Source organism: Ptychodera flava, chromosome 18 (assembly GCF_041260155.1).
Source record: "Ptychodera flava strain L36383 chromosome 18, AS_Pfla_20210202, whole genome shotgun sequence".
Classification (NCBI taxonomy): domain Eukaryota; kingdom Metazoa; phylum Hemichordata; class Enteropneusta; family Ptychoderidae; genus Ptychodera; species Ptychodera flava.
The window spans coordinates 10,733,136-10,750,138 of NC_091945.1; the positions used below are offsets into that span (position 1 = coordinate 10,733,136).

Sequence of the window (17,003 nt, forward strand, 5' to 3'; positions counted from 1 at the left end):
ATACCTGTTTAAGTAATAGGACAGCGGTGTGTCTTGCAGATTGTACAGAACATTCAATCAGTGTACGCTACATGTAAACATTTCATTACAATGTGGAAGCTCTAAGAGTCTGCTGACAAAAATGCCACCAAAATATCCTGTATTTGGAATGGCGATGACTAGGAGTAACTTAATAAAATACTACACTCGGTTTTGTGTCAAAACTTAGCGTGAAATATCAAAGCAGAAAAATTACTGTGGCCATGAACGGTATAAGCACTGGCCGTAGAACATTTGTCTGTGTGTCAACATACACGATGGGTACACGCTTTTGCATCAGGTACAATCTGAAAACGTCTATAGAATTGAATGAAAAGTATTCTGAAAGACTGTAAAAACAACACAAGGACGCTTACCAAGAAGGGGTTCATATGAGTTCTCCATAAGTTGTGGTGTATGCACTCAAATTGTGATTAGGGACCGTTCAGTTTTTACGGCCTGGGGGGGCCGGCAAAATCTTGTCGCCAGTGTTCAAAAAAATATAGACCCCCTGCATTTTTCGTGAAAAAAAAATCACCCCTTTGTCAGACGAAAAAATTTGATGAACCCCCCACCCCCACCCCCGGCTGAAAAATAATCAAAACCCATATGTCAAATTTACCCGTACGGTTTGGATTTGAACTCCGGTACATGGCGCACTTTATTCATGTAGCAGAGATGCCAGCGCACAAACTTCTCAGCCACATCCATGCAAACGTCTGTTAATTAGGACGACTGTAAGGCAATTTTAACGTCATTTCCATAGACAACTTATGTCCATGGACATTGTATAAAGTAAACTTTATTGGAGTGGTTCGCCAAAGGCAGCCCTCCGGTTAAGAGGGTCATGGGCCATTATGTAAAGTAAACTTTATTCTAGTGGGCCACCTCTCCCCAACGCCGCCGGCCAGGGCAACGTTGGGCAGCCGGGTGCCGACGCATCTCTGCGGCTGAGCGCCCACTGCAACAGTACCCCGAAGTCGGATCCCCAACAAGAAGACAGGTTTTCAGCCTTGCCTCTCCCAAACTCCACCGGCCAGGGCAACGTGTAGCTAGGGTTAGGTGGCAGATCACAGTTTAAAGACTCAGGCCGGGGACGCAGGTCGCATGTCGTGACCGGTACCTGCGTCCCCGGCCTGCGTCTTTAAACTGTGATCTGCGACCTAACCCGGTACCCTAGCTACACGTTGCCCTGGCCGGCAGCCTTGGGGAGAGGCAAGGCTCAATACAAAACTTGTCTTCTGGTTAGGGGTCCGACCTCCCTAACCCTAACTTAAACCCTAAACCTAACGCTGACCCTCAGACCCTAACCCTAACACTAACCCTACGCACGACGCAGGTCGCAGTTTGACAAACACACAGGACGCAGGTCCGCAGCTTTGAAGTCGCAGGTCGCATGTCGCATGTCGTGACCGGATTTCCATAGGTAGGGGACAAAGTTTCATTGTGATTATCAACCACCTGCTTAAAGGATACGAAGGCATTTGCAGAATTCTTACCTCCAATACTATGACGTCATGGAATAGATATTCAACCATCGGCAAATGTAAGACCTGTGGCTAATTTTGCCATCGCAAAATGTGTGATGTTTAAAGAAAAGACATGTTACCATCAGTTTCTAAAGCCTTGCATAACTTTTTATATATTGAAGAATTAACTAAGTCTGGAGTGATAAGGAATAGATATAGGGTTATCAATCGTGCGTATTACCAGATCTTGAAAATTATAACCATATCGTGCATTGCTTTACATTTCTTTCGTTTCACAATTGGCTACTCAACAATGTAAAACAAGCAGACTGGAGGAGAGGTTGTTGGAAAGGTTGATCATAAGAAGATTTTCATCATCCCAGTTGTTACATGCTGAAAAAAATGTATACGAAATATCTTGGCTCAACGGAGCCCCTTTTATCGTGCACTAAATTGTTTTGTCGCATAACGAAACTCTTACATGAATAGGTGCATACTATTTGCGTTAGGCAATATACGAATATGCGCATAAACATGCGAGGGAAATGACACGTTGTTACCTTGCCTTTTTAACGGACAAGTAAGCTTAAAGAACACTCTTTTTGAACTTTTTTCTAGAATTTTATTTTGTATGAAAAGTAGCTTGTACTGTTAGACTTGTTTAAAATATGCGAATATATTGATCGAATATGCACAGACTCAACTCTAGTTGCGGACAGAGAAGAATGAAACTTTCAATGGAATATTTTATTGTATGTACCAACAAACCACGTTCCCTGCACCAGTCTCACGATGCGTGGCTGAAAATACACTTGTACACTATGTTTTGATCTCATGCAAGGTTTCATAATGAAATCATTGATTGCAGCGTCTTATATATATATATGTGTATATTACATATATATATATATATATATATATATATATATATATATATATATATATATATATATATATAAAATGTGCCCTCCTGGTTATGGTGATAACCGGGAGGGCATATTGTATACATTGTGTGTGTATATATATATATATATATATATATATATATATATATATATATATATATATATATATATATATATATATATATATATATATATATATATATACACACAAAATGTATACAATGTGCCCTCCCGGTTATCACCATAACGGCTTTATGGCAGCCTCTGAACTTGGGCACAGAGAGAACAGTTAGAGAGAGAGAGAGAGAGAGAGAGAGAGAGAGAGAGAGAGAGAGAGAGAGAGAGAGAGAGAGAGAGAGAGAGAGAGATTTAACTTCAAGCGAAGGGGTAATTTTGACTATTTTGCAGTTATATAACTTACTCACTTTGTACACTAAGTTACCCTATGCAAGTATTACATATTCTTTTGAAATCACAAAAATGTAAAAAAGAGCAACTTTGTCCCTTGAATTACGTTTTGATGAAATCTTTCTTAAATAGTTGAATTTGCAAGCTATCAGGAAAAGCGTACTTTAATTTTGATGTAAAAGTTATAATGCATCACGTTTATGACAAAATTATTCCTTTTATAAACACCTTTAATCCGTCGGACTCTTCCAATATGAGATCCAACCTTGGTAAAAACCATAATTGCATCAGAACAAGGACAGTTTTAATACCCAATGCAACATTTTGCATAAGCATTCACCATGATATTTTGAAGGGAATTAAGATCATAGCGGAGTAGAAGTAAACAATGCAATTTTTAATATAATATTCCTCGAAACCTCAATTGATACTTCATTTAACCTTCGCTTTGATGCAAACTTCGTTTCCTCTTATTCAACCGTAAGTCCTGTAAGCCCTTCTTAAATATGGTAGAGAAAAACTTAAATTGAAAAACAAACTCCCATTGACACAAAAGTGTGCCAAGGAGATGAAGTAATAGAAAGTATCATCGGATAACTATCATTGATGCAATCTAGGCTAATAACGAATCAGAGAACACTAATTGCTGTTCACCATTTGAGGACAAATGTGAGAAAACATCATGTTCATCTGTTGAATTATAATATGACGTCCGACATGAACTGTGTTATCATCAGGATGAGCAGCAACCATGTCCCACACATCAAGGAAATGAACCCCGATTCCACCGAGAACTCTGCGCAGCATCCTGTTCATGTCATAATACAGGTAGTTTCCACTATGTTGACTCTGTATTGCGTCACTATTATCTCGGGGATGTCCTAGCTTGGCTATGACGACAGCAGTGGGACATCGTTCAAAAAGTCTAATGATAGATAATTTCATTTGGTAGACTCTGTCAAGGTATGCCCTTATTGACCATTGTCCATAATGGAAGCAGTAATTAAAGAAAACTACAGGTATGTGCGCTGCACACATGGAGCTATTAATCGTATCGATGAAATCGCTTTCAAACATGATTTTTTCAAGGCTCTGGATAGGATGTCCCGCTCTTAATGCTACAAATTTCTTTTGTGTTGGAACGCGGCCTCCCATGATTTCTCGGTCAGTGAAAACCATTCCAAACTGCCCGTCAGTCGTAGAATCGCCAGTGAAGAAAAACAATTTATCTGTTGCACACTTAAACCTTTGTTCAGGTGTCCAGTCTTGACTTCGACACACAAATGAAACAAATGTGTGGTTGTTTTTCCAGTAACCACTTGACAATGGAATGGGAAGATCAGGTCCACAGACAGGTATGTCGAGTGGTTTGTGAAAATCTACAAAAACAAGGTTCAATGTAAATTAACTCATCATGAAACACCATTGTATCTCGAACAAAAAGACAGAACAACACATTCAGATACTCCTTTGGATTTATTCAAAGAGGAGTTATGCCGTAAGATTGTTTTTGAGATGTAGCCATGCTTATAGCCGTGCGATCTGCAATGATCGTATAGAATAATCTGTAAAAATCTCTTTAAAGGGACAAAGTCGGCCATTTTTTATGAATTTTGTTTGATATGAGATACTACTTATATTGTTTGACATGTTGAAAGATACTGAATGAATGGCTGACCATGCATACATTCTATCCCGGTTTTAGACAAATTAAATGAAACCATGGTGAAAATGAATTAATGGTCATGACCATTAATTAATTTTCATGAGGGTTTCATGTATCGTGTCTACAACCAGGTCGAATATACGCATGGTCAACCATTCATTCATTATCTTTCAACATGTCAAACAATATAAGTAGTATCTCGTATCAAACAAAATTCATGAAAAATGGCCGACTCTGTCCCTTTAAAATTGAAGGGTACATCTCACCCAGAAAACTTTTGTTTTTATTTTTTGTCAAAAATAATTATACTATTTCTAAGCTAATTGGTGGTTTTTTTCTTTTTCCCGTTGATAAATAACTATGAGAATGAAAAATGTTCGGGGCTTGACGAAAAAAAAACCGTGAGGAACGGGTTCATTTCTGTGATGTCATGAGTGGCATTCGTGAGTGTAGAACGGAGACGCTGTACAGACATTTGCATGGAATCTATCTCACGTTCTGTCTGTGATTTGGAAAGTTACAATCACTCCTGCAATAGAATGTTGTTTGGAATTTAGAGGGTAGCCAGTGATGAAAAGTCTAGTGTGGTGAGATTGCACAACAGATCGACCATGGCTGTATTACACTTGGAATATTCATTGATCTGAAAAAGCCTTTAATACAATAAACCATGAGATCTTATTATCCAAATTACATCATTATGGGATTCGTGGACCTGCGCATGACTGGTTTAAATCCTATTTGCATAACAGGCGTCAGTTTGTACATATGAATGGTTGCTCCTCAGATAGCCGACATATTTCATGTGGAGTTCCTCAAGGCTCAATACTCGGGCCACTTCTTTTTCTAATCTACATTAATGACATCCACAAATCTTCTTCTATTTTCCAATTTAGATTATTTGCTGATGACACAAGTTTATTTCATTCACTTAATTCTTCACGTCTCAACTTAAATTCCTTAACCAGCGAAATTAATAAAGTTTCTGATTGGTGTAAAGCCAATAAACTTACGATAAATATAGACAAAACTAATTATTTGGTTTTCAAATCACCATATAAACATATTTCCGTTGAAGGTGATTTGTCTATTAGTAATGTACAAATTGAACATGTTCCTCATGCTGTGTATCTTGGTTTCACTGGATCCTTCCCTCTCATGGAAATACCATATAAATAAGATTGTCAACAAAATTAGCCCAAAAGTTGGTATATTTTCGTACTTAAGATATTTTTTACCGAAATCTGTAATGCTTTTGTTGTACAATTCTTTGATATTACCTCATATGAGCTATTGTATTGAAATCTGGGGTAATCCTTCAAAACTTTCATTGACCAACTTCTAAAACTTCAAAAGAAGATTTGTGCGCTTACTAACATTTTCAAAGTTCTGTGAACCTAGTGAACCTTTATTTAAAAAACTAGGTATTCTGGATATTCATAAATTATTCAAATATCAGATATGTACATTCATTTATGACTTATATGATGACCAATATGCACATTTAATCGATCGGTACGCTTCATGTGCTTCTCACTCATATTTCACTAGGTCTGTGAATAATGAAAATTTTTTGTATCCAAAGGTAAATTTACACAGAACAAAACATAACATTACGTATTCGATTGCAAAGTGTTGGAATGATATCCCGGTCTCCATAAAGTTATGCAGGTCAAGAAATTCTTTCAAGCGGGCCCTGAAAGCCTTCCTTCTCGGTAGAGTCTAAACTCTTTTTTACTGAGCGACTGTACTTTTATTACCTTTATATTTAAAATTATTTGCATCAAATTATCATTTCTTATATTATATTTTAAATTTGTTCACTTATTCACCTTCCGTGTGTTTTTTTTTTTTGCTGTTTTAGTCTATTGTGATTGAACTTTGATGACTGGGCCAAGGACTAGATTAGTTCTTGAAGAACTACTTCCTTGGTCCTCACCAGATCTTGTGTGTGTGACTTTTTTCCATAAAAATAAAACCAATTCTTTGGTGTTTTTATCAATCTCCTGATTTTTTACTTATTGTAAGATTTTTTTTATTTGTTTATTACATTCGCATTTGTATTATAATTTCTGGTGAAATGAATAAAATTATTATTATAAATTATTACTGTTGAAAATGATTCTATCGGAAATATTGTGAGCATAGATTTTGTGCCTCAGTTCACTCAGCGTGAAATGTCTCCCTGAACAAGCCAACCGGTGGAGTAAGCCAAAGAAAAGAATCCACAGCTTCAGAAGAAACTAGAAATCTAGATCTATCTGTCCTGTTCTTTACAAACGTTATTAGAAAAACATATATTAGTTTTATCAGGCCATGTTCTACTCCCTACAGCGTGTTGAGCTGTCCAGTATTCAGCTTGCCAACACAGCCTACGTGTACCGTTCATTTGTATCATTCAATCATCACCAATATTTAGACAAACGGTCTTTGTTGACAAACTGAATATTGTGTTTTTCAGCATGCTGTAGAGAGACACCATGAAACTGTGTTTGATACATTGCATAGTAATATTGAAAAATTATCAACAGTTGCAGCTCCTGCCCCATTACAAGGCCAACTTGTTTTACGAAAATTTAATGGCATTCATACATTTTTAGATATTTTTGAGATTAAAGACATAAAATGCGACAAAACGGTTCTCGATTTTGTTTAATTATTAATAACATTAGAACCATTGAACTACATCAAAATGTTGGGAGTCAAAATATTTTCAGGTCCCCCACCATAGGCAGAGCAAAACTTTCAAGTTCCCCCTCGACTACCCCAAATTTTTTCGAATCCCCCCTGAATTCCTCAAGCCCCCCCCCCCCACCATTTTTTAACGTGGCCTTACACAATGCAATTTATTAACTGAGGTGGCGAGTCTGATTCGACCCCTTTCAATACGCATCAGTCCTATTTTCTGCCTGGCTGTAGACTGTCACGTTTGGCGTCGGTGCGGTGGGTTAACGGATTTCTACAGCTGTTGTATTTTAGGTGTTAAAACGTAGTGCAGTTTATCAAATAGTACAGTTTAGCGAGCTACTAATTATGAAAGTCTTGGAATATCCTAGGTGCGTCGGCTCCATGTCCGGGCATACTGTTCATGTACAGTGCACAGCGGTTGAGCTAGCTTTGTCACGTTATCAATACGCGGCGAATATGAACTCGGACTTTTCCTGACAGGGTGAATTTTTCACAACTTTAACAGTAAAATACAATACCGTAGAAATAGTTGCAACTACACTGTTATGGACTTCACGAAATAATGAATATTGTTTTATGCGATTCATGTAAGTTCAGAAATGCAAAAAAGGTGAGATATACACTTTAATCAATAAGAAAGATTGGTTGACGTACCTTCTATATTAACCTTGATTGGACATGTTGAGAATATAGCCTTTCTGTATTTACTGCAAAACAGAAGGGTATCGTACTGTTGTAATACTTCAATTTTAAAGAATCAACATCATACTAGGAGCAGGAATTACGATAACTCTTAAAGTTTAATGTGTGAAATTTTGTGCTGAAGATGGCAAGATGGCAAGATCTATTTCTTGGTATGAGAGCTGACAACAAAATTTGACACAATTTAGCATATCAAGGCTAAAAGAAGACCTCGTTCATCAGAGTAGACCCCAAACAATGACAGTGGGGCCCGAGCATTTTCGTTTTTAATCCCTAACAATTTGGGCCCAAGCTCTATACGCTTGGAACCGTAAGAAGAAAGCCGAAATCAATTAAAAACAATGGGGTCAAAGCCAGGTGGGCTTGGGCCCCTAAGAAGAGAACGTAGAGCTTGAGCAATAACATTGGGCGCTAAACTATGAGGACCGAAACCCTGTAGGCTAGGATCCCTAACAATAGGGGCTCGATCAATGCAGTCTTGGATGCCTAAGAAGAAAATTTAACTCCAGCAAAATCAATAGGGGCCCAAGGTCTTCAGGCTGGGTAGACTAATAATAATAATTCTATATTGCCATCTCTGTGGACATTTGTTGAATAAGCATACGACTATCATTTGTGTTTAGATCTGTATTATTTGATAACTTACCCAAGGCTGTCAAATAAATATTTCTTGTCCATTAAATCCTGTTTAGCCAAGGCCTCCATTTGATGCAGATTTTGGCTGATATTAGTCAATGCACTGCACGGCAAAGATTTCGGTTTGTCACACAAAAACACAGTCTTTCCCAGAGCCCACGTGTTTTTATACGAGCATTTATTGTCCCATGTTCCTTCATTTGCTATTGTACAGTTACTCTCTTCGATGACCTTGCCATCTGTAAAATTTGCCGACCAGAGAATCCGTCTGTCTCTGTATTTTGTTAGATCATAAAGTAAGATGCCTTCTCTGGTAAATGATAGAGAGACGTCTATGGAGGCTTGCCCCTTCCATCCCGCATAAAAGTACACACTGTATGTCCCGTTACCATAATCAATAGATCTTCCGGCAGTGCTCGTTTTCATCTGGTTGTTGAACATTACACCAGCTATGAAGTCTCCTCCCCTTAGACGTTGGTTCCCATATTCATCTTTTGTTTCTACGATAACGTGTATGAAGTCACCTCTCTTAAATGTGGACTTCTTCTCTTGCAGGTATACTCTGGTATACAGGAAGTATACAGGTTAGGAGGGAGTGACACGAAAGGAAAGAGAGTTATAACAGAAATGCACGAGACGAAACATCAGCAATTTATGGTAACAGAATACACAATCGGCCAAAGGAAGAGGGGTCTAAAGTTACATTGTTGAAGTTGTGTATCAATATATATGCGGTACAGTAAAGCAGATTTCCCACAATCCATCATGATTTGTACCAACGGAAATTTCTCAGTGAAGTCTATGAGTACACAAATTCATTGACTAGTTCTTGAAATTCTGAAAACGTACTTTTAAGGGCATTCTTCCCAATTCCCATTTTAAATGATCTAGAAAAGTATGCTTGATTGAGAGAGGAGCTAGCACTTTTGTAAAATTTTTCCTTGATTGTGTCCTCAGTCATCCATAATAATGTGATGGAAAGTAGGGAGACTACTTACACCTGTTGAATGAAGCAAAAGGATATTGATTTTCCCCGAAGGAAAAGACAAAAGAAATTTACATGCTGACTTTTTTCAGAGAATGACCCTTCAGTTTGTCATAACTTGCTTCTAAAAAGTATGGCATTTGTAGTGCCTGCAGAATGTGACTTTTATGGTTATTTAATGGTTTCTTTGAAATTTATTCTGAAATATCTAAACGTACTTGCAATAGATATAATTAATCAATTATCAAAAGGATTAATATTATTGTATTCATGGAGAACTAAAAAAGTTATACGAAAACTGACGTCGTTGGTACAAATCAAACAGCGTTTTGGTAATTAACTGTACCGTGTGTTGATATTATTGTCTTATCGATCTTCCAATAGTATGTAATAACAATGTTTCATCGCATTTAACTGTTTGTGCACTAACTTTAATGCTATAACCTACACGGGCAGTTCTTATATGATATAAGACCATTTATCATGTACCGTAGTACCAGATAGGCGGACAAGCGTTGCAGATTGTATGACATGATATATAACGGTATTTTAAAACGTTACCCTAAGTACAATGCTATCTTACTTGGAGTGTGAAATCGAAGTCGGGCTAATTGAGTCCGGACCAGCCATCAGAGCTTCATACTTTTGTTGAGAGACACGTTCTCTTTGTAAGTGGTTGTAAGACCATTCATACTCCTCAACAATGCCCATCCATCCCATACCAAAACGATTGAAAGCATAGTATGGGAACTTCACGTCATGCGCTTGAAGTAGAGCCACATCTGCTTTACCTTCTGAAGACTGTTCGTGTTGGTTTGCAGCAGCCCTATCGATAGTGTTATTATTGAGAGCTACTCTTGGTGCATATGCATTAATATATGCACCTTTTTCCTGGGAAATGGATAAGAAACAATCTTTATTTTTTAAGTCTAAAATTGGGTGAAAATAAAAGTCCTCTTTCCATTTCCAGAAGAAAGGTTCAATATGGCAGTGGTACAATTGTCCATCTTGCCATCAAGCATTATACACAGCAGAAAGTAAACTCACTTGATAGGGAACATTGACCAGAAGACAAATGTCAGAAGACTAAACGTTTGTAAGAAGCGGGTCTTAACGCAAACAAGAACTGACTTGGCGATTTTTCAAGCTCCTTTGGTTTACATATTCGCGGCTTAGCTTTCAATAGTGGTCTATATGGTCTCATGCCTAGGATGAAAGTGCTTCCTTCAATTGTACCACGTATCTGAATCTCTTTTTGTCATACCACTGATGAAATTTCCGCATGTGATTTATGTTGAAAGATAAAACTATTGTGCAGTATGTTGGGTGGAAAAAATAGTCTACATGACATTGTTTTATCACAGGCGCTAGAATAGGGTAAATTTGGCATTCTGAATGCCATTGACCGTGTATTACTTACGATTAGCACAATGTACATGTATGTACCAACAGCCATCCCAAATACGACAAGCAGAGTCGGTCTGAGGATCTTCGATAGGTTGGTTTGGAAAAGACCCATCTTCAACTGATGTACTAATAAGTAAACAGATTATTATAATAAGAACTGAGACTTGAAGGATCATTGATTATTACCATAGACAGTAGAGAATCTCCTGTTTCTCTACTCTCTGAGTTGTAATCGATATTTTTGAAGTAGGGTATCCGATTCGGAGGGCTCAAGGGTATAAGAAAAAGAATATTTGCAAACCATGTACCATTTGTAGTAGTATGTTAAATCAATCTAATAACGCTGTTATGAAGACAAAGGCATCGTATCTTATATAGTTTGAGGAATATATATTTAAACAAGAAAAATTACCTGTAAAAGTGAGGAGAAGTAACATTAACGCCTTCCATGAACCGCAAAACACTATACAATGTGTAATTTTTTTTTGTTTCTTTTCAATTTGCTTCTCCCTCAAATGAGTGGGACAAGCGATTGAAGGGGCAGGTGTAGATCTACACGGGCGATGGAGGGAATCAAGATTAAACACAAAGATGTTTTACAAAAACGTTTCATTATTGTCACCTGTTGCCAGGAAAAAATGAAAATATGGTCGATGCAAAAAAAATGGCATTGTATGAAATAACACAGCTTGTTCGTGTCCACGTTTAATTTTGTCTGAAAATAATTCTAATCAGATCCAGAAAGATCGGAAACGTGTTTGCAATATACCGATTGAATTTCAGAACGTGAGAGCATGTGGATATTGGCGACATCGAGCAATATTTATAAAATTTCGGATAAATATGTAATTAGGGTAGAGTGCTCCTCGGGGACTGACATTCTGACACTAAATTGTTCAATTCCATTCCAGAGCTATCACGTGTGGAAGCTTATTTTAAAGCTAAAGATTTTTACCGTCTTAGATTTTCAAAAACTGCAGAAATTATTTTTCACCGTAGTGTCATAATCTTTCAAATTGGTGTAAAGAAATTAGTATTTGACGCTAACGATACATTAGCGTCCATGGAAGCGGTAAATCAAGCTGCAATTCCTCTTGATTTGGACTATAACAATACTGGTGCCAGGTTTGACAGCATAGTCTTACCCGTTTACACATTTAACAATTCAGCCAGTAATTTATCTTTCTCATGGAGCTATTCTGCGTACTATCTCTATGTTCCATTGTATTTCAACCACTTGTAATATTGAGCTATAATCATTTTAATTTATTCATGGCGCGGATGTGAAAAAGTAGAATTGTAGCATGCCACACACGGGCAAGTGATGATTTGTACTTTTGTATCTTTTCCATTGTCGGTGAAATCAAAGTAACGTATGTCATCTCATTGTATTCTTTATTGTGTCGGTACCAGACATAGCCAAGATGCTGTATAAATGGACTGACTAACTTATAGGTAGAGACATTCACCCAGCGATTAACTGGGACTGACTCAAGCAGCAACACTTGCGGGCAGATTCACAGACTGATGTATCAGTGGCTGGGCCGTGAGGCCAAGCCATGGTTCCGTGTTAAGTAAACATACTCAAGTTCTACATCATCACTCGCCGTCAGTTAAAGCTTCATTCTAATAATACGACAGTGGCCGTTTTGAATTTCAAATACCGTATAACTGTTTGGTAATTTGTTACTCTAGTACGAAAGTTTGCAGTGTGACCCTGATTTGTATTTTTGATTTGGTAAGAAAATGTTTGAAAGTTTCACTGAGGAAAGAAGCAAACTATCTCAATTTTTCGTGAAACTTTATAATCCATCAATATATATATATATATATATATATATATATATATATATATATATATATATATATATATATATATATACTTTATAATCCATCAATCTATAATATATATATATATATATATATATATATATATATATATATATATATATATATATATATATATATATATATATACGAAAATGGTTTGCTTGTCAATGCAGGCAAAGTATAGTGCTCAATGCATTTCAACAAGGCAGTGAAAACCAACATCGGCAGAACATTCCTGAACTTGATTAAGACCCACTTTCCAGACATTAGAAAAGATTACAAAAGTAGAAATTATCACACGCCCGTGCGTGGTTTGCTACAATTCTTTTGTTTCAAACCCACGCCATGAATAAATTAAAATCATGACAACGACTCAATATTATGATTGGTTGAAACACAATAGAACATGGGGGGAGTACCTACGGGCGATATATGTGTCACAGCAAATATCAAAGTCCGTATGACGAAAACATTGACGACCGAGATGGCCACCGGCGGAAACCGATGACGGCAGTGCACTACAAGCGTACACTGTGTGTGTCATCGATCGGAAACTTTCGGGCTCGCCAAGGCCGTAAACTTGTGATATTTTAAAAGCCACAGCATCTCTAAGAATGATAACTACTGTTTCGATCGTACCGTTGCATTCACTTTATAAATATAATCGTAAATATTCTAAAAAACTAAAAATACTATCGTTATCCGTCGCTAGCACGGTGAAAGCTATGTCCGCCGATGACAGACTTGCTTTGGCATCGGTCCAGCGCGAGACAATGATTGACACCCGCAAGTGACCGAATCCGTATGTCTGATTGGTGGAGATACCATTCCATGCATCAAATTTTTAGCCGTAAAGTAAATGTCACAAATTTTTGGGGTTTATGAATGAAGGTATACCTGTCAACATTTGCACATCTCCTGCAGGTGACGGACCGCTTTATTCATTAAATGTAAGTAATCCGCGTAAATAAAACACAAAATCGCGATAAAAATCATGCAATTTGTTACAATAATTTTGATCCATCCGCATTAAAGAAAAATAAGAAGACTGTTCATGTGATAAATATATTGTTCAGGATGTTCATCCTTGTAAAAATTGGAATCACTGAGTACCGAAGACATTTTTTCTCATAGTCATTGTTATAACGTATAACAATTGAAACTGCTGCATCCGCTTCAGTTATTAAAACTGACTTGTCAATCCTCAGTTCATTCAGTGATTTCCGTTAGTCTGTTTATTCGCTGATTTTCGTCCACGTTTTATATTCTGTATGGATATTGGGACTGGTAGCATTTTTTCTGGTCAGATTTGCCTTTCAAAGATGATGATGATGACGTAGTCGCACTATTGTTGTGAAAGAAGCTAAGTCGTAAACTACGCTTTCCCTATTAAGAGACATGCGGCTAAAGACTTTTTCACGTCATGTATTTATCAGGGGAGGAACAGCGTCCCTTAGATGTCACTACTTTTAGGACTTTGATTCTAAAAGTGGTTTATGTCTGATTTGTATCTAGTATAGACCCTTTTATACGTACAGCGATATTATTTAAGCAAGATGTACCCATTCCTGGCCTATAATGAACGAATGTTCACACAAAAATATTATACTGCTGTATGTTGAAGTAACTTTGCACTCAAAAATATGGTCTGCTTCGCCTCGTTTTTGTTTTTGTCCATTATAGGCTGGGATGGGGTACATTATTGCCATTATATTATGGTGAATTTGTAGATGTAGAAAACATCTGGGGCTACAATGCTTGAGAATTGGATACATTTTCAGTAAATGTCACAAATTTCACTGGTATTTACAGGACTATGGTGTAATTTAACTTAATATAGTCCATATAGTGAAAATGGAAAGTGTTAGTGCTATACTTAAGTTGCTTACCTGATCAGTTCGAGTAGTACTTGTACGTTCCGTAACCTACGAGCCGGTAAAAGCCACAACTCCTGTGGAAGTGGATCCGAGCTGCCGATGATTCTACGTAACACCAATGATGCTCAAACTAATGTATGTGAATATATTATTATAAGTGAAACGGCTAAACCAAAAAAGACATTTATAGCCAATAGGAGCTATCCATACATGAATAACGTTGTCCAATGATCGACACAAGTGAAACAGCAAAGACAAACACTTTACTCTTGTTTTCTACCAGAGAAGGTCATTCTTACGCATACTTGTTCATATCTAAAAAACGCGTGTAATTAAAACATAGGAAATCCCTCAAACAGTTTTTTTTCTCGCATGCAGTTTTAATATCAAGTATAATGTTCTTTTAATATTTAAATGTTTAACTTCACCTAATGTAAGAGCAGATTGGAGACCGCCCTTGAGTAATGGAGGTGAACGACGCTGTTTTCAGGGTGTATGTATTGTGATATGCTCAACGCAACCAACTCACGTAATACAAGTAATGATACACACAACGGTATTCGGCTCATAATGCAACTGCTCGGTATCGAACAGAACGCCGAATGGAAAGAATATGTATAAATGTAAGTACCGCATTACAAATGTACACACTACTATTGCAGTCACGACCTTCCTGAGGTCTATCCCTTCTGCAATACGACCTTGGGCAGAAAACCACATATCGGGTCGAAATTTGTGATTTACTGCGCCGCAAGATCCCAAATTTCAAGCTACTTGTTAGTTCTTCAGATTAGTTTCTTACATTGCTGATAATCATATGCGGCTTCAATGCGGTAGTTCTCTGAGAGTCGCGTACGATAGTTTAGTTCATAGAGGCCAAGTGAAATTTTTAAATAATTTGAAACCATGAACAAGTTTGTTGTTTTCCCGCGGTTTGATTATGCAAAAGACATATCAGCAAATATACCACTAGCCAGCCAAAACGGACTAATGCTGGTGTACGTTGACAGTCCTGAATGAGTACCACCCAGTCATGGAAGTTTTGCCAGGATCTTAAAATCGCAGTTCACATGGTAAATAATCTAGCTAGCCTACATAACGATACCAGCCAAGGTGTGATTTGGGGGCAAATGAAGTTTAGGTAGACAAATCTTTCAACATCACGACTCACGGTTACGTACACACTGCCACACTCTGAGCACACTCCGAACATAGTGTTTAGAGCGATTCCCCGGCTCTCTTGATCTTCGGCCCCCGTGTTGTACGTGACAGCTTGCATGCAGTGACATATATAAGCTGACACACCCCTGTCGGTGATAATTGAAATTTTATGTTATGATACTGTGACACCTTCTTAAAACATACATCCCTGTTGTTTTTGTATGTAACTCACATGTACATTGATAAGTATTGTGTTTATGATCTTTGTATTGTTTTTGCCATGTTTAAACATATGCGCTATGCACAAGCAAAAGAAAGGTGTCAGTCAGGCGGTGGAAAAACAATAATATGTAGTTTAGTCGTCCCTGTGTTTCTCTCACACCCTTTGCTGATTCATTTTTTGATAACGTGACATTGCCCCTTTTTATGATCGGGGTTTCTAAAATTTGCCGATTTTGAAGTTGAATTCGACAAAATTTTTGATATCTCTAATCAAGCACGTTTTTTTCATAGTGTGAAGTATGTCGTGAGGGTAAAATACGGTAATAGATAGTTAGATTGGAGAAAACTTCCTCGTATTTTAAGATAAAATTAATTATTACGGAATTTCAGGTAACAAAATACAATATACGGCACCAACCACCTCAAAAGAGCGATCAACTTGCAGAAAACTCGATTATTATATCATCAACCCTGGAAGCATAGAGACTCGCAACCGCATTCCAATTTCAAATAAATGCGCTTTTAAGTTCAGTCAGAGAGAGTGCAGAGAGTTAGCGTTTCTTTGCCGACGATTATGTTTTTCATAAATATTAGATGCCTACTAAATTATAGGGATGTGGCTAAAATCTGTTGCAGAGATGTAATTTAAAATCGTTAGGGCCCTGCCACACCTTGACGATTTAGCCAGCGTATGCCGACGTATCATATTTCTCTAAAACGTTGGCTTGCTGAACTAACGATATATTTTTCAATTTTGGGCGAATACATAGGGTACTCAAAACGTAATCCTAGGTTGAAATACGTTTTAGGTAAGCTAGACAATTATCTCGACGCATTTCGACTTATGAGTTACTTACAGGTAACGTTTGTAAACGTGTGTGTCGGACGTATGACCCATACGCTGGCATATACGTAGAAAAGATTTGTGCACTCCCGAAAGTTTTCGATGACCTCGATGTACTACGACGTATACCAGCGAGCTTCAGAGTGCTCTCAACTTAAACAAAACTTACTCATAACGTATTCAAC

The 17,003-nt window shown here is 37.4% G+C and overlaps 1 protein-coding gene across 1 annotated transcript; it reads right to left on the reverse strand.

The window, feature by feature from the left end:
* Nucleotides 1-3,002: 3,002 nt before the first annotated feature.
* Nucleotides 3,003-14,700, reverse strand: LOC139117793 (NXPE family member 1-like). Its single transcript, XM_070681046.1, has 6 exons — nt 14,604-14,700; nt 10,898-11,010; nt 10,061-10,368; nt 8,503-9,054; nt 7,809-7,861; nt 3,003-4,179 (listed from the first exon to the last, which is right to left on the reverse strand). The coding sequence occupies exons 2-6, from the start codon at nt 10,994-10,996 to the stop codon at nt 3,440-3,442; spliced, it is 1,752 nt and encodes a 583-aa protein (XP_070537147.1). The 5' UTR covers nt 10,997-11,010; nt 14,604-14,700; the 3' UTR covers nt 3,003-3,439.
* Between the last annotated feature and the right edge of the window lie 2,303 nt (nt 14,701-17,003).

Excerpts from the sequence above, each read along its gene's own strand:
- LOC139117793 (XM_070681046.1), bottom strand. The coding sequence starts at position 10,996 with ATGGGTCTTTTCCAAACCAACCTATCGAAGATCCTCAGACCGACTCTG. Across the intron at positions 10,369-10,897 it reads ACATGTACATTGTGCTAATC|GAAAAAGGTGCATATATTAA; the intron begins GTAAGTAATACA and ends TCCATTTCCCAG. Across the intron at positions 9,055-10,060 it reads ACTTCGATTTCACACTCCAA|AGTATACCTGCAAGAGAAGA; the intron begins GTAAGATAGCAT and ends CCTGTATACCAG.